The sequence below is a fragment of the Oryzias melastigma genome, linkage group LG5 (assembly GCF_002922805.2).
Source record: "Oryzias melastigma strain HK-1 linkage group LG5, ASM292280v2, whole genome shotgun sequence".
NCBI lineage: Eukaryota > Metazoa > Chordata > Actinopteri > Beloniformes > Adrianichthyidae > Oryzias > Oryzias melastigma.
Genome location: NC_050516.1, coordinates 10657275 through 10675789, shown reverse-complemented (window position 1 = coordinate 10675789; position 18515 = coordinate 10657275). Strand labels below are relative to the sequence as shown.

The 18515-nt window shown below is 38.1% G+C and overlaps 1 protein-coding gene across 5 annotated transcripts in view; it reads right to left on the bottom strand.

Moving 5' to 3' along the window:
• pusl1 (pseudouridine synthase like 1) overlaps window positions 1-16327 on the bottom strand; it is an 18276-nt gene extending 1949 nt beyond the window's left edge. Inside the window, exons 1-7 of one of the 5 annotated variants that reach the window (XM_036211843.1) lie at window positions 16233-16327; window positions 14930-14990; window positions 14029-14216; window positions 8067-8216; window positions 5670-5840; window positions 1392-1446; window positions 1072-1273 (exon numbers count right to left, since the gene is read on the bottom strand). In XM_036211843.1, coding sequence (XP_036067736.1) covers window positions 1072-1273; window positions 1392-1446; window positions 5670-5840; window positions 8067-8216; window positions 14029-14216; window positions 14930-14962 — 799 coding nt within the window. In that variant the 5' untranslated portion in view covers window positions 14963-14990; window positions 16233-16327. Of the gene's footprint in view, window positions 1-1071; window positions 1274-1391; window positions 1447-5669; window positions 5841-8066; window positions 8217-14028; window positions 14217-14929; window positions 14991-15063; window positions 15320-16232 lie in introns of those variants that run through there. The other 4 variants (XM_036211842.1, XM_024269442.2, XM_036211844.1 and 1 more) reach the window with 4 other exon arrangements.
• Window positions 16328-18515: the final 2188 nt, after the last annotated feature.

Genomic DNA, 18515 nt, shown 5'->3' with positions numbered 1-18515 from the left:
ATGCCAAAATAGTCAAAAAAGTTATAAACTTTAAAACTGTAACTTTTTAACATAATTATGAATAATAAAAAGGTAGGAATATTATTCCAGAATAAATCAACTTCAAATCAAATCAAATCAATTTTATTTGTATAGCACTTTTTAAATAACTTTCTATATTTTACTCTCCATAAAAATATATTTTGTCAAAATTATAAAAGTTAGAAATGAGTGGAAGATAACATAACATTAATGATCTGGAGGGCTGGATAGAATCACCCAGAGGGCCGGATCCGGCTGCAGGTTGTAGAGGTCGGTGGAGGGTCATAGAGAAGAGCGGCCACATTTTAAGAAGTGTCTTATTTACTTATTAGAATTTTTATCAAAAATGTTAATAGTAATAATAGTAGTAAATAGTAATAATGACAATAATGGAAACAACAACAAAAATAGTACAGAGAAATGTTTGAAAGGGAGCAGGCAGAAGCTCAGCTTATTTAAGCCTGCCCATTCAAAAAGATAAGAGAAGAAAGCAAAATAAAATAAAATAAACAAAAAAGGAGCTGCCATCAGTGTGTGTGAATGTGTGTGTGACCGTAAAGCACTTTGGACCTCAATGAAGGTAGAAAAGCTTTACCGTAGATCCCATAGATATTTCCTAACATCTTCAGTTATGTTTTCATCATCATCCTCAGTGTTTAAAAAAACATTTTTCAGACGAGTTGCTCCGTCATCATATACTCTAATCATTGAAATAAATTCAGGATAAATTTGTACGTGATTGGCGTAAAATTCCAGTCGTAAATGTTACTTTTCCCAGCAATCACTTTTACAACTTTTCCAATTCAATAACAAATTGCTTAGATGGATAAACCGGCCCTTATGTGTTGTTTAAGTGTCCACTATGACTATCATGCCCGTAAAAATAAATGTGCACAAACATATTTGTTCTACAGGCTCCACCTGTAAGGGCGGTTGGGACTAAGGCTTTAGTTTAGTCATTTTTAAGCTTAATAAATATGTTTTTATTACAAATATTTTTTTTCCTACAAAACAGTGAAATAAAACGCTTCCCCTGTACATGTCACTCACCTGACTCTCTGTACGCCACTCGGGTGAGAAAGAGTCCATGGGGCGGAGCGACCAGATTCTTCGGGTAAGCCAGACTGTCTTTAGCCTCCAGTAAAGCTCTGAGCTGAGACACGGTCAGCAGCCCCCGGCCTACAGCGACGAGGGCCCCCGTCATCCTGCGAACCTGCAGCCAAAAGAGCCAGAACCTTCCCGTGATGAGGAGCTCATGACAGAGAAGAGGAGATCTGTTATCACCAGCAGGTGGTGCTGTCTGCACTGAAATGCTATACTGTCATCCAAACACAGGTTTGCTGAATCATGAGTCTCAAAAAGTAACCAACCTGTTTATAAAGAAAAGAACGACTCGTGAAGGTCAGCTCCAGGAAGGAAATCTGTCTGGAAAAATGAAAGGAGTTATACGAGTTATTACTGACATTTATAACAACACATACACATGTATTCTGGATAACAGGATAGATGGTAACAGAAAAAAAACAGTTAACAAAATGAACAAATTACTAAATCTCTGTTGTGGTCCAAGATTTAAGACATTTTTATAAGAGATTCCTGTCTGTTCATGGAGCTGCAGGCTGACGTTCATACCAGACCATCACACACGTCTGAGCGTCACTTACTGAACTCTCAGACACAGCTTAGGCTCTGCAGGATTATGTCCACAGAAAACAGGAATTGTTTTTCTGAGAATTCATATGTAATTTATTGTCAGTGTTTGCTTAAATATTTGTTTTTCTCATCACAAAAGCTCAGTTTTTCCTGGAAAAAGGAAAGGCTCTGCTGAGAAAGAGAGCAGAACTGGGTCAAATGCAAATTTGACTGAATGCCGTCTCAATGTATTAGAGGTGAAGTAAATTGAAAGACAGATTTTATAGTGAAGCTGTCGGTTCACGAACGCTGAAAATAATACGAGGCAGTGACCTTTAAGCCTCTACTGGAACAGATACACATAATGTTGTCCTTTCTGCAGGCAGCAGTAATATAAACGACATGAACGGGAGATAAAAGATCTGTGCATCAGTGTGTCACAGCTGTGTCGCAAACGACTGGTGGTGGGAGTATCATCATTTGAGAAGTCCTGTAGTTAATGGAGCTCAAAGATTCTTCACTTTTCAACTAAATCTAAAATGACACATTTAGTTTGATCAAAAATGTAGATTTAAAATCAGCACTAATCTGACTATGGTCACATAGCCCAAAATTTTGTTTTGTTTTGGCAGTTGGCCGCACTGTGGCATTTTGGGAAAAGTTACAAATTTCCGTCAATTTTTCTTTAAAGCTGGACATCGGTCAACATCGTGGACGTTTGGAGGTCGTGTGGCGTCAGTCCACAGATCGGTGGCGGCCGGAATCGCCGACCATCAGCAGGACTTCCTGGACGACGAGTAAATGTCTCTGGATTGCGTCCGTCTAAATTCACGACCACGGAAACATTTTTTTAAAATTAATTGTTCGGCAGCAGTTAATCTGCCGATGTTTTCCCAACACATGATGGCAGTTGTGGCTGTAGCAATAGGGACAACATTTTCAAGAACTTTAACCAATTGAAGCTGATATTTAACAAAATGATTAGATATTAAAGATAAACTAAAGAAATGTATTCTTCTTTAAAATATATTGATTTTTAAAATCCATCAATTAATGCGTCACTGAGATGACAGATGAAGGACGAAACAAAAAGTAAGCTCAAAACCTCAAGAATAATCAGTCTTTTCATACACAATAAACCAGAAAAATAACAATTTAAAAGAAAAAATGTAATGTTTAATTAATTTAAATGGATGAGAAATCATTTTTTTACAGTTGTGATAATTCAGTAATTGCTTTCATTACGAGAGCTAAGAACAGTGATAGAAACATGAAGACAGCTGGACTGACGTCTGCCTGTTTTCCAAAAACACCAAGACCCCCCGTTAACTTTGGCGGGGGCATTTTTCTTCAAGCCTTGTGTTCTCAGCCGGTTGGCCTCCCCCGTGTGAGGACGGGGGCTGAGTGTGACATTTCAGACGAGAACTACTAACAGTCTGTCCGTGCTCCGTGTTTTCAAAGCAAATCATTTACGCTCATAGAGGTTGTATTTGGCATGGAGGGCCACCCCCACAGACAGGACGCCCCCCAAAGCCCCCCATGGCCTCTCCCTGTGTTTCCCTTTTCATCTCCACTCTGGGTCTTTTCTTTGATTCAGTAGATAAACCTATAAAAGTCCCACTCCAATCATCTTTTCATTTATTTTATACGCGTTTCCAGTGGTCTTTAAGTTATAAATATGCCATTTTTAAACAAAATTAAGACTTGGTTTCTGTAGAGCGGCAGGAGTTCATCAGAAATTCACCTGAGTTATGGGTGGTCATTTTTTTTTGTCTGCTTCAGATTCACAACGCTTTGATGCAGTTTTGAGCTTGAGAAATGTCCTCCATCATGAGAAAAAGGAAACGAGTTAAAAACACAGTTTAATCAGAGTGGCTCTTTAAAAGACGAGATTTGGCTTTCGGCTGTTTCCATTGCAGCCAACTTTTAAAGCATTTGGAAGTCTGCCTTCTTCTGTTCCCAGTTTGAGTTCAAGAGTTTAGTGATAAAACAGATGCAATGAAAAAATACAGTTCACAGTTAAACAGAAAAGGAAACAGAAGTAGATATAATACAGTGAACCGCAAAAAGGGATCTTTTTTTTTAAGGGTTTTAGCTTCCTCTACAAATTAAAGACATGACTGAAAGTTTGAAAGAATTGATTTTATGCTCTTTAAAAACATGAACTTGATCTTAAGAGAATCGACCTCAAGGGCTTCAGTTTTGAGTTTCAAAGACATTTTATGGGTTTAACTTCATGCCTTCACAAGAAAATTCAGATAAATCCAAAAAATATTTACTATTTGGTTCTTGTGGAGCATTTTTGACACATTGAGCAGAGATTACTATAACACAGTAGATGTTTGTGACAGTGGATCATTTTGTCTTCAAGAATATAAATATGACTTCCAAGAGTTGATTTGCAAATATTTTTTTTTTCTAAAAAAACTAATTTGAACACTTTTACATACTTTTTCACCTTAATTTTCATCTTTTGCCTTTTAAAGTATTCTTTAAGATCGTCATACATTTTATTTTTTACATGACCCAGTGCATCAAAAAACAAAAACAAAAAAATCCTAAAAGTGTTTTACTTCTTCTTATAAAACAAAAGTAGAAATTAGTTCAAGTTTGACCTTCATGAGAGTTAAAGGAAGAATCTGAATTCTTCCCCTAACAGTCCAATTGGTGGGACATTTGGAGCTCTGGTTTGTCTGAAATAGTTTTTTAAGGGGAGCCGTGAGAACTTATCAGGTGTATCCATTTGCCGGTATGGTGATCCGCGTCGCACGGCGCCACGGAGGAGAGACACTTTTCTTCACATGGATGTGCTCTGAAGCACAGACGGTTACATTTAAATGCAAGTAATAACTTTTTATTTTAGTACGACCAATGTTATGTATTTTCCAAGCGCTGGCAGCTTCGAGCCAATGTAGATGACCGGCGACTGTTGATGACATCATTGAGGGTTAGTAGCGTTTGAAATTGAAGACACTGGCTATGTCTGAATATTAGTAATTTACAACAACTATTTATTGTTTTGATAATATAAATGTTGATGGTTTATAAAAAAAAAAACCATACATTTAAATACTTTCTTTTCATTCATTCATCTTCTTAGAGCAAACATTGCATTGTGGTTCATATTCCCAAATCTACTGAGCATTGACACGGATTTTTCCCAGAGAAATTTCTGTTCTACGAGACTCGATTATAGAAATGTTGGCTATGTCAACTACTACTACTCACTACTCACTATATAGTGTGTTTGTCATTTCCTAGTGCTGTCCGAATCTACAATTCCAAAATCTAGAGCCCTACATTTGCGAGTATAGACCACAATGCATTGTAGTTGAATAATTTTTTGCAAAACAAAAAAAAAAAACTTGTTTAAATGTAACTTTTGAATAAACTATCCACATTTATCATCAGAGCACATTGGAGTCATGAAAAGGCGTCGTGAAATGTTTGTATTAATTCAATTTTCACTTTGTGAAATCTGTGACGTCATATCCACTATTTAGAAAAAAGTAGAGAGCATCGTGTCCGAATTGCTTTTAAAATCCAGGGCATTAGATAGTTTTTTAGTAGTTAGGTATTAGGGTGGGAATTCTGACATAGCTGTAGCTTCAGACACCACTACAAAAGGGCAAACACACTACAAAGTGCTCTAAGTAGTGAAGGAATTTGGACATAGCCATAATGCTCCAACAAGAGGGCTAAATGTGGGAAACAAATACACTCCTTTCTGTCATTAAGGAGCTTTTCTTGGGTATTTACTATTAAAGAACAAACATTTAGATTATCTTTGAAAACATCTAACGATTCTTGCTGAAATCTCCATGTTTTGTTATGAACATATTTTAAGGATTATAATATGCTTTAATTAGAGTTAAAACCTAGAGTGACACAGACAATGATGGCTTAAAAGTGAAAAGGTGAATTTTCAAATGAATTCAGTCAGAATGTTAAGTTGATTTGTCATTGTGTGTCTGCGTCGGACCAGATGTTCTGTGTTCAAAGTGTTTCTAGTTTACCTGTGAAAGTACATGTTTGCAAAAGAGTTTCCCATCTGGACGGACGCCACATCCAACGTCTTGACTGGGTTTTTGAGGCTCATGTCAGAGCTCACTGCCCTGAAGCTGCTGAAGTCATGGGTCCCAACCAGCACAGCGGCCGCCTCGCGCATGGCTTCCTCATCCAGCTCTCTGACAAACAACACATTTCATTCCAGATGCAGCAAACAGAGAAAAGCCCTCCTGACCTCCTCTTGCAGGTTTCTGTGACACCGCCGTCGACCTGAGAGTCACTCGGCTGAGCGGCGAGGTCAAACTCAAGTGTACGCTTAAAGCACGGCGTGTTTTCAGGTCGTCTTGTTCCCGTTTTCAAGTGAACTTATATAATATTAACATTGTGAAGGACGAGGCCACGTGAGGGAGCATGAGCGTGTCGACCGGCGCTTCATTTGAGGGAGAGAGGGAGCTCGGATTCGCCACAGCTTCATGGAGCGTTCACTGCTTAAACATGAGCTGACGGACGGAGAGATACGCTCACTCAATCAATTCTTAATGTGCTCGTCTAGAAACATCACATTAAGAAGAAATTCATAAAGCTAATCAACTACTTCAAATAATTTAAGACCCACTGAGATAAAAAAAAAAGTGTTTTAGGTGTTTTTAATTTTCTTATGGCATTTTTCGGATGCATATACAGAAATGTAATCTTAAAACGGCATTTCTGAGGTTTTTTTTATTCAAATTGTTGGGAATCAGGAGAAAAATCCTGTTTGAAAAACACAAATAAAAATTGCAAAATCAAAATTAAAAGATTACTTTGAATGTTTTGAAAATAGATCCAAAGATGGAAGGAGTGGGACTTTAATTGGCAAAAATCCAACTCATATCTAAAAGTACAGAATGTGAGGAAGTTCCAGGGAACTATCCAGGCTCCGGTGAAAAAGCCTGGCTGATATTCCTTGTGGTGAGAGTGTTGGAGTGGGTGTGACGGCTGCTGCAGATCAAAGCGAAAACGGCGAGAAGCTGCTGAGGCGCTCAGGGGACAAATGAGTCCGATGGACGCTCGATGGATGGATGGAGAGATAAAGCAGCCAATAAGAAAAATTACAGAAGCAGGAAAAGCCAAAAAATGGAACAAAACTGAGAAGGAAAGAAAGAGTTTAATAAAGAAGAAGAAACATAACTACAGCATGTGGGTGTTGTGCTGCGCGTGTATAAGCCTGCAGCTTATCTTGCCCTACTTTTCCCCCAAAAAAAGTGAATGTGAGGGAGCAGACAAATGCTCAAAAGAAGACCGTCTGAAATGTGTTTCCCTGTGTTCTCTCTGCCTGCACACAGGGAAACATCTGCTGAGCTGCAAATCCCTCAACGTCTTAACTCTGTCCATCATGTCTGCTTGATGTTTGTTTAGGGGGTGTCAGGGTATCTGCTGCGCATCTTCAACCGGTCACATGATTCAGCCACTCTGTTTAATGTGTGAAAGGCAGTAATTAAAGGGAGCAGTAGCCTGATTGCCCATGGGCTTTGAGTAGGGGCAGAGCTACAAGGGGGCAAAGATTAAGAGATCATCAATACAAGTTTAAGTAGATTATGGTCACATATTCCAAAGTGCAAGCGGCGACCTAAATGCAAGTTTTTCAGCAAATTTGGTAGATGGTCATGAGGCGGCGTGTAATCGGGAACCACGGGAATTGCGTGGCCACCGCGGAGGTTCTGAGAAACTCTGGATGATTTTTGACATCCGTCTGGGCACATTCGTGGTTGCACTGAGCCAGTCCAGTGACAGGCGAGCAGCGCAATGACTGACAAAATCGTTTGACGATCGGGCGACTTCAGACTGCCACCCTCCTGCCCCTGTGCTGCCGCTCCACTGCTACCGTCCGATTGTTAGAAGTCGTATGGTAGCAGTGTGAGCAATCGGCGAGGGCTATTTACATGGACCGGGAGCCCGGTGATGACCACACTAATGATGTAGCGACTGAAATGGGCGTGCCAAAGTCTCCCATCCCCCTGTGCCCCCCTGGCCTGCTCATGCTTAAGTGTGCGAGACATGATGAGCGTTCAACACTCGTGCTGTAGCAAATCGTGATTCTGACTCAAAACTGTACGACTGGATTGATCCAAATTTGCTCGTCTTTGTGCTGCTAATGCTAGCCTGAGGCTATAAGCACTTAAACAGTGACGGGGAGGGGGGGGCAGGGTTGCTCTGCACCAACAGTCCCGCCCACAGCCCAGAATTGTATTAATAATGAGTTACTGCTGCTGTGGTTAAAAAATGCCCTTAAAAAAATGACAAAAGGTTTTTGATTTTGGCTAAAACTTCATAATTGAAAGATCCCTGGGGACGATTTTACGGTAAAAAAATATGGTTGGAGTTGGACTTTAAATGATGGATGGAGATCTAGTGCTTTAACTTACGTGTCCTGGATGTTCCAGCAGAGGTTAGACTCGGTAAGAGGAAGCAGAGTGCGGTGGCGGACACCAAGTGCAATGCGGTAGACGTAAGTCCGAGACTGTGCGCGGTACCGGGCGTGGAAGTCACAAGGAACGCGGTGAGCCCGGTTGATCCTAAATAAAGCAAACAGATTGTGACATTTAGACTTTGTTAAAGCATAGGAAGTAATCAACACTGACAAAACCCCCAAAGGAAAGATAATTATTCGGTCGGGATTGCCCAGCTCTGATCCTGGACATCGATCACCCCTCTGATCTCTGTGCTGATACTCTTACACCATAGTCCGGGTAATTGCTTGATTCGGATTGGCTGCAGGGTGCCCATTAAGAAGTGATGATGAACACCTAAAAAAGAAGTTTCAGGAACCATAGCTTGAATGATCTAATTTATTTAGCTGGTCTAAATAATTGCTGGTAACATTGACAGTATATACAGAACTGGACCATTCCAAATAGGTCCAAAAGAGCCAAAATCCCATAGACTTCTACAGAGAAATAAACAGCTCGTCTTTTATTTTTTTTGTCAGAATACCAATTCTTGCTTTGATACAATCTGTTTTTGTCTTGATATAAATATAAGACCAACATGGACTAATCTCTACTTACTGATGACGTCTGGTTCCAACATGGCGACGGACATAGAGCAAAAATGGCGACTGATTTGACTTCAATTGATAAGAATCGGAAGTGAGTCGTTTTCTATGGGTGACGTCACACTTGCTCTATCCAAGTCTTTATATACAGTCAATGGTTGATAGCCAGAACAACAGAAACTTCACTTGTTCATAATAAATTGTAATACTGATTATTGAAAGAAATCATTTGTTGATGTACAATTAATGATCTTTTAATCAGTCACACACGTGGAAAAGCTGCTACCAGTATGCTATTACTAATGTAAGTTTTTGTATAGCCTTGTTTTATCTCAAATTACACTTTTTAATGTATTTTTTTGTTTTGTGTACTTTTGGGACTGTACTTGTTATTGTATTGTGTTTTTCTTTTTTAGCTGAATAGACAACGAGTCCGGAATAAATTATTTCTATGTATCTAATGGTGGATATTTCTTGGAATAAAAGCATCTATTTTTTCTTTGAAACAAACTTTTCCTTCATAATCTGGCCAGAAAAAAGTGTTAAGAGGTGAACCTTCCCACTGAACTGATATTGTGTGTCACCTAATATGAGGTTTAGCATGTTTACTACTTTCCTCTGCTGGATAGTCCTCATATACCAGCTGGAGCTGCAGGTTTTCTAGCCGTTACCATGACGACGTGTCAAACCACCTATCAAATTGAAGCACTAATTGTTAATCTAATATTTATTTCCTTTGTAAGTGACCATGGTATTAGCAGGATAATGCTATTATCAGAAGTGAATTATTGTTGTCCATTAATTTCTGACTATAAACATCAGGCTTTATCCCAAATATGTTTAGTCATGATCCAGGTAATCTGAAATCACCTATTCCAGATATTCCACAGAGACAGGTGGAGAACATCCAAGATGGCGGATCTTGAAGAGCAGGTTTGGTCAGCTCTGATTTCAATAAAGTGACTGTAAAATCTGAAGGCTGCAGTTTTTTCCACTCATCTGTTCTCCTTCTTTCATCTGTGTGAGTAAACAACAACCTCAGTTTCCTCTTCTGATATGACAGGACTACTGTTCTATTCTTTAAGATTTGACATGATGTATCTTTATTAGCTGTAATGGTCAGCTTTTTGAGTGTTAAGCTTGCTTGACTTCATTTTAAATCATTTTCAGTCAGAGAGCTGCAGCCTAATTATGCAAGAAAATGCAGGATAATTGATCATTCTAGACCAGTGTTTTTCCACCTTTTTCAAGCCAAGGCACCCATTTTTCTTAACAAAAATCCTGCAGCACACCAGCATCCAAAATGTTAAAAAACTCTAGTGGAGAAACTCTAGTCTGTACTGATGTCCAGTCCCTCTATGACGGGTGTGACTCGCACAAGGGACCAAAATCCAAAATATACCTTAGGTCACGGGCCGAACAGGATAAACATTTATTGAACCCACAAATAGTGCATTTTTAAAACTTTAAAACTGTAACTTTTTAACATAATTATGTATGAACTAGATATATAGCATTACCTGCGATAATGCTAGTGTGAATGCTGAAAGCTGAATTTAGCCGCTGGAGATGCTAGTGCTGATAGCTGAAGATGCTGAAATTGATGGTTAAAAATGCTGAAGCTGATAGCCAGCTAAAATGTCAGCTAAATGCCAAATTAGCCTAAAAAAAAAGAAAAAAAAACTTATGTTAGCCAAAATAGTTAGCATGTAGAGGAAATCTTAGCTAAACTCCAAAACAGCTTAAAAAGCTTAAAAGAAAAAAGCCTAAATTAGCCAAAAAAAAAGCTAGCACGCAGCTGAAATATTAGCTAAATTCCAAAATAGCCTAAAACATCTTAGTAATGCCAAAATAGTCCAAAAAGCTATCATAATACCAGTTTTCAAAACTTTAAAACTGTAACCTTTAAAAATAATTATGAATTATAAAAATATGCAGTAATAATATTCCAGAATAAATCAATTTAAACCATCAATAACTTTCAATATTTTACTCTCCATAAAAATATATTTTGTCAAAATTATACAAGTTAGAAATAAGCACAAGATAACATTGGACCATTAATAACAATAAAATAAAATGATCTGGAGGGCTGGATATATTTCGTTGAGGTAGAAAAAGCTGGAATTTGTAGCTGTTTTTTGAAAAATTTTTAATAATAATTTTCCATTAAATTAGTTGCCCAGGTAGTTATTTTCCCTCCAGTTTATTAATATGCAATTTCATGTCACCTCACAAAAAAATGTAAGTGCATGTTATCCAAATATTGGTGTGATTAAAAAGTAGGCTGCATTTCCAGGGGAAGACATTGAGCGTGACACGTGGCAGAGAAAACCCTCGCCTTCACCTTTACTGGCTACTTCGATGTGGAGTGACAGCATTCAGCCGTTCAATGAACCAAACACATCAAACTTTAAACAGAAGCACAAAGTACGGTCTCACACACCAAGAAACTTATCTGTCAATATTCATTTTTCTAGCAGCTTCCCATTTGATCAAGAGATGAAGTTGATTTTTAGGCAAATTAAGGTGGATTTTCACAGCATGGCAAAATCAAATCTTAAGGTCTTTGTTTGGCTTTTCCAGACTGAAGACAAAAACGCTTTGAGACAATTTAATGATGAAGCTCTGTTATTTCCTTGTCATGTGAAACGTCACAAACGACAATTTAGTTTGTTAAAATGATTATTAATAAAAACCTCAAGTGTGTCTGTACGGCAGTAACTCTACAGCAGTTATATGTGAAGGGCATTTATGTACACATGTATGTGTGTGTGTTTTAGGGTAAGTGTGTGTAACTGCGGATACTTCAGACCAAACAGCAGAGCCAGTATAATCCTTTCTAACCTTCTCTCTGCAGGTTTAAGGATTAGCAGGATGCTGGGAGCTTCCCTTTCCTCTCCTCCTCTCTTCTCTGTGTGTTTCCCATATGGCTGTTTTACTCTGCATTCAATCACGACTCTAGTCTATGATGGGTCTTCCATATGGGTATATTTGTCTATTTCTCTATGTATTTTTGGATTGCCATTTTCTGGATTTTCATTCTCATAAATAAAGAACTAAATTATTTAACATTTAAATTTAGTTATTGAACGCTGGGACTTAGAGCCTAGATAATAATACAATGTAAATCATGTTTAAAAGACTAAAATAGTAAAAAAAAAAAAAATTTGCTCTGAAAATAGTCAAATACTGACAAAAAGAAGCCAATTCTCATTCCAGTCGTTTCACATTCTGTGGTTCCCAAACCCGACTTCCTGCAGCCCCCTGACTGCATCTAGAGATTCTGTCCATAAAAATGATGAACAAAACCAGTGATGAAGATCAACCTGCTCCGGGAACAACTTCGACTTTCTACCACCAATGCGAACCAAGATCAGATTCTCTCCCCAAATCCACAACGAACATGTGGACACCCAAGCGAGAAAATGCTTTCGATTGCTGATTTGCTGAAAGTGTAACTTGGTGTAGTTAAACTGCTGAACTGCAGCTAAACGAGCTGCAGATGCAGACGCTAAGCAAGATTAATGTTGCTCGAATCGCATCAACTCCCTTTGGCTCCCTTCATCTCATTAGTTTGTTGCATATTTTGCGAGCGTTTACGCTGCAGGTGACCCTCGCTTTTAGAGCGTTCAGATGAGCTTTTGTAACAGACAACATCCACCAACTGCTAACATAATTCATCTGGATGTAGTTTCCTTTGCAGATTTCCTCGTCTATTTTGTAGTTCTGGATATTTCACCTCTTTAATTTGTTATTAGTGACGCTTGAGTGAAAGGTTTGTTAACCGTAGGATTTAGGAGGAGATTAGAGTTTAGGCTCTTTATTATTTTTGATCGATATTTTCTGCTTTTTTTGATGTGTCGCTTCCGTCTTCTTTGCAGTCAATTTTTATGCTCAGGTTTATGAACTCACACAAAGCAAACATATAATTTTTCTTCACGTTTTTTTGTAATTAATATAAACAAACAAACAACAGAAAAGACTGCAGTGTATTTATGAGATAGAAAACTAAAAATTTATCGGCCTCTAAGGAGGCTTCAATAGGAAAGTCGGCTCTAGATTAGTATTTCCTGTTCAAAAGGGTTTCAGAATAAAATATAATAAAATAATGCGTCAACTGTCCTCAGTACAATTTACCAGAAAATTACTTCAAGTAACAGTCCTGAAATCAAACTCTATTTTGTTCTGTCTCTTCACTCGGCTCCAGCCAGAAACTGGGATGACTTAACAAAAAAAAAAAACTCTCAGATTGGACATTTTTATTTCACGAGCAGATTTTAAAACTCATCTTAATGACCCTTTTTGACAAAAATGCTGCAGTTACAAAAAGAAATGATTTCAGGGTTTTATATTTTTAGATTGTGTATTTTAAACTTTATTTCTTGTTCTTGTGACCTCTTTCTTTCCTTTCTCAAAGGGGTCTTGCCTTTTTCCAATTGGAAATTAGAATGCTGTTCTTAATCTGTCTTGCTTGGATACATAAAGATTAAATAAAATAAAAAGAGTAAATTAATTAAGAGTTGCTTAAAAAAGGAGAATATTGGTCAAATTAAATAATTATAATCCTGTTTTTCTTATGTGCATTATGTGCAATGCATGTATATATTCTGACCTTATACACAAACACACATATATTCACAGTGATTTGAGTAAATAGATATTTAGAATTTCATTTTCAAGCTAAATTTTATTTCTACATATTCTCCATCATCAGAAAGATGACACAAGAACACATTAAAAACATATTTTTTCTGCTGGTTCACTGGACCACAATGCAAAAGTAAACTTTGTATTATAAGTAACCCAAAAACCCTCAATTAAATTATATCCTGATTAAATCTTCCACTTTTTCAAGCTTAAAGAATAGCAGAATCTGGATATTGTTCACAATCTTTATGACACAAACCTTTGAAAGGTTTGCTGTATTTATTATTTATGATTGCCACTTCTAAATGTCTTGAAATGTTCTGAAATATGTATTTTCGGTGTAGATTCAATGTCAGGAATCGTCCAAATCGGATAAATCTAAATTAAAATGCAGAAGAGTCTTAACATCTCCCACACACACATCCAAGAGAGATCTGTCACTATTTAGAAACAAATCTTTGTAAAAAGGTTTGATAAGCAAAAAACACATTTATGTGCAAATATATGTTTATATATATTGTGGAGCTTTGCAGACACTGGGGATGATAGGGGGGTATGCATCTGGAAAGCCGATAAAAAAACATCAGATGATAAAGAAAAAGTGTGAGTGTCATAGTAAAAAGGTATTTCACATCAAGAGTCCCAGTTTAGAGCGTGCATCCTCCTGAACAGGTCGGACTCACCGGATCTGCTCCGGCTTCAGGTGGTAGTTGAGAGCTTCAACGAGAAGCTCCTCAGCAAACGGTGGCTTGTTGTTTTTGCGCTGGAGGTCAAAGTGAGCAGAATTGGAGAAGGCGTGCACGCCTGTGTCCGTCCTGCTCGACACCAACAGGGACACGGGATTGTTGGGCCTCAACTTCTGAATCGCTTCCTATGAAAACCCAAAGAATAGAGATAAAGAAAATTAAATCTACACTGGTAATAACACCAGAAAGATGATTAAAATAGAAAAAGAAACAGGCCTTTAACTTCTGACATTTTAACATTAACACAATTAGATGAATCCTCACAAAAAGATGAAAGGTAAAGGTCAATTTTATTATTTTATGCTAATTATAGAATAAGAGAATGACAGGCCACACTACACATTTCTTAATCATAGGTGGTTTGGATAGGATAACTTAGAGCTATATCCTGTAGTAACTAAATAATAACCCTAATATTTATTGTATTTTGTTCCTTTTATGAAGAGAACCATAATACATGGACATGTTCAATACAACATAAGTTCACACATCGTCATGACGGGAAGGAGCAGTGAGAAGAATGAATGAAATTATTTTATTTCTGCCCCTATTTTAAATATTGGACGGACAGATGGATAAAACTACACATAGTATATTCCTCAAGTTTGTTCTTAAAGAATATTTTCTTAAATAAAAATATTTGAACAACTTTTCAGGCCATTCCATTGGGAATTCCAATTTTTTTTTACCACCAGAACAAAAGTTGCTTTAAAGTTGTGCCAGCAACTTGAAACTTCACATATTTTCTCTTTCTGAAGTTAAAATGCTTTTGTAAGCTCTTTAGCATCCCTCTGTCGTTATGTCAAAGAGCTTCAATAATAAACAGAAAATCCTTTACCTCCAAGTGATCCTGGACTCCCCTTTTAACCATCTGGTGTGGAGGAACTTTCACTACACCGCTGCATAAATCAAAATGTACATCATTTCAATAGCGTCGCCAGTGACATTGCTTTCATTCTACCTGTGACTAACCTGTATTTAGTGCCAATGTACTGAAAGAAGATGAGGTATCGAGCACAGTTGTGCATAATGCCTCCACTAATGTCAAATTACATGTTTGTCTTTATTAGGAACGAAACTCCTAACATCATCTGACGCCGCAGCTACGAATCTGCGCAAGAATGGGACATGTTTAAGGCTGCGAGGGTTTAAAAACACCAGAAAAAACGTTGACTTTGACAAACCACCACCGCTGCAGGAAGAGCCGCGCGCGTGGGTGGCTCGTAGTTATGACGCAATCAAGCAGCGACGACTGCAGAGGGAATTTGTAGTCTTATGTAAAATACGCCACTTCTATTATTTATTTGTATTTTATTTATAGAATTCTCAGCTATAGCGTTTTTTTTAATAGAGCAAAACTTAAACTCTTAATCTTTCGGTCTTTTGCTAAAAGAAACAGTGTAAATGGAAGGAGCGCGAAGCCTCTGATGGCAACAAATATCATTCAAGAATAAAGTGAAGAGCCAGAGCAGGATAAGTGAGAAGTCAGCATAACTTTACTACTTATTTTATTTTAGTTTAATCCCAATTAAATCAAAATTACTTTTAGAATGTATTTTGGTCAATTGGAAATGTAAGCCAAAATTGCAAACAAGGGACTGATTAGGGAATCACTTTTTTTTTTTTTTTTTTTTTAAATCTACATCTTTAAATATTTCACCATTACAAGCCCTCCACCTTTAATGTTTAGTGGGGGGTTAACATTCATTTCAGCAACAATCCGATTCATAGTTTGTGGTTGATGATCTGATTTATTGCAGGTATTAGTTAATTTTGAGAGGTCCAATTCACTGACTTAAGATCAATTTAGGACTTTTTTTAGCAAAAAAATCAACCAGTGTGACTCAGAGATAAATACCTGGGTACTGAACAGTGAGGTGAAGTTTTCTTTGTAATTCTTACAAGATAATCAAATGTAAATTAAATGTGTATAAACAAATAAACCAGAATTAATGGGAAATTCATTCACATTTTAGTTTCAGAATGTTCATAATCCTTCCCCCCCAGGACAAGTACAACTGCATCATTTCAGTTTCTCACTCGGTATTATAGTAGCCTAAAAGAAAAAAATAGCACTAGAACTTGGCTAAAAAATGAGCACAGAATACACAAGCAGGAATGAAGCCAACAGAACCACTTACCATCAGGTCGCAGGTTCAGGTCCCTCTCATTCAAAAGTAAGAGTGCCTCAACTAGTTTCATTCCCACTTCAGTTCGCCTGCTAAATAGCTGATGAAATTGACTGTTTTGAATATTGGTCTATTATTGTTTTTATTGATTGATTTTATGTGCTTATGCTGATGAATGTAATTAACAAAGTTTTGTATGTGTGGGCCTTTACTCTTGCTGACGTTTGGTCTGCAAATGAAGTTCCTGATGGATAAATAAAGTTATTTGAATTTTAATTTGAATTCAGTATCAGCGAGGGAATAGTAGCCAAGCTCCATGGCAACAAGCATGTTAGCTTTGCATCTCCACTCGGCTGTTTTGGAGTGTCCACTGCTGCATGGCAGCAGCAGCACTCAGGTCATAATTGACCTTGAGTTGATAAAGGCAAGCAGGTGCGCCCTAAAAATGATTTAGCTCAATACTTCTTTGGAAAGAAATGCAGTTCCTCAAATTCATGATACTAAAACGGACCCTAGTGAGAATGTTGAGTAAAAGGGACGCTGCTTTATGAATTCTCCTTTTGTGTTTTTATTTAAATCTAAGGCTTGAGAACAGTTATGCTGCATACATTGGGCTCAGAAACGAGTGCTCAACCGGGCGCTTTCAATGGAAAGTCTATGTAAATGTTTATAAATGCGCTCTTTGGGCTTCCGCATTCAAAACCATGGCAGATGAGCTCTACGTACAAAATGAATGGCCAATGAATGTGCGTCAAAAGTTAAACCAGTTGGACTTTGATCATTCAGGCACTGGGGTTTGGTAGTGATATGTGGGTAGCGTCTTTTTCACAATATGAAAGTAACAATAGTTGTAGACATGATCACAAAGGGGACATTATTAATTGTTTGAATTCGTTTATTTCCCCCTGCCCCTACGGCTTCTCCCTACCCCTCCAATTTTAGGGGCATTTGACGGGAAAGTGGTGTCCAAAATTATCTTTTTTAAGGGCCAACGCTCGCCGCGGAGGGTTAAATCTGAGCTGTGCCGTGCATTTCTTTACGTGGGGTGCTCTGAAACAGAAGTTTACATTTAAATGTGAGTAATGACTTTTTTTTAGCATGACTTTTTAAAAGTTATAAAAATCCATTTTGTTATGCATTTGTGAGTGCTAAAAGCTCCACGATAATGAAGCTGACCGGCAACTATTGATGACGCCATCAAGTGGGATTGACGTCCCAATTTGAAGACACAATAGAAAGTCAATATTCCGTCCTTCTAGTCAGGATAACAATTCTTGCTCTGATACATTTTTCTTGACATATTCTTAGAAATCCTAATTTTTCTATTATTTGTTTTCTTTATTGCAAGTTATTCAAGAAGTAAAAACTGAATAACTTGGTCCCACCTTGAACGTTGATTGACAGATTCTCCCAAGCCACTTTCAGTGGAAAGGGTGTGGCTTTCCAACAAGCTCACTCCTGGTTAGGGAGAACAGTTGTCCTATAAACATGATTCAGACCGACTCGGACCAATTGCTGTCGTCTGGCTCCAAATACCGGTGTCCATAACGTGGAAAAATGTCAAATGAATTGGCTTAATTTTGCAGGAATCAGAAGTAAAGTATTTTCTACGGGTGACATCACATTCGATTTGTCCAGTGATTATTATACAGTCTATGGAAGGTACCTTAAAGAATAACCACACAGGGAAGTTGGAGGTTGACTCCACCCACAGCCAAAATATGAAAATCCAGTTAGAGGGGTGGAGCTTGGGGGCAGGACTGTTACCCAAACTGGAGCTGCAGATCATGACATGGGACTTACATGGTTTGACCAATCACAAAATTCAACTTTAATACCTAAATTCAACCTGTCCACTGATCCTCATCCAGATTGGGTCCTTAGGCAAGACCCTTGACGCTGCTGCCTAACTGGGTCCCTGTGCCCCTCAAGTACAGGGTTGTGTCAGGAAGGGCATCCGCCGTAAAAACTCTGCCAAATCACTGATGCGAAACAGTGGGTGCTGTTACGCTGTGGCGACCCCGAAAGGGATAAGCCGAAAGTGAACTATTAGTGATCATGGAGTTCTACTGTTTGGAAATAACTCTGTCGTAAAGTGGACGAAGATCAGAAGGGCCTTGTGGTTCACGCGTGCGGAGTGAGCGGTGCAACAGATAGAGTTCCACATACAGAAAATGTAGCAACAAACTAATCAAAATACAGCTTTGAGGTTATTTACAGTGAGGAATAGGGTTGGGCATCGATGGGATCTGATGCGGTTCCGGTGCTACCGCGGTTCTTTGGTTTCGGTTTCGG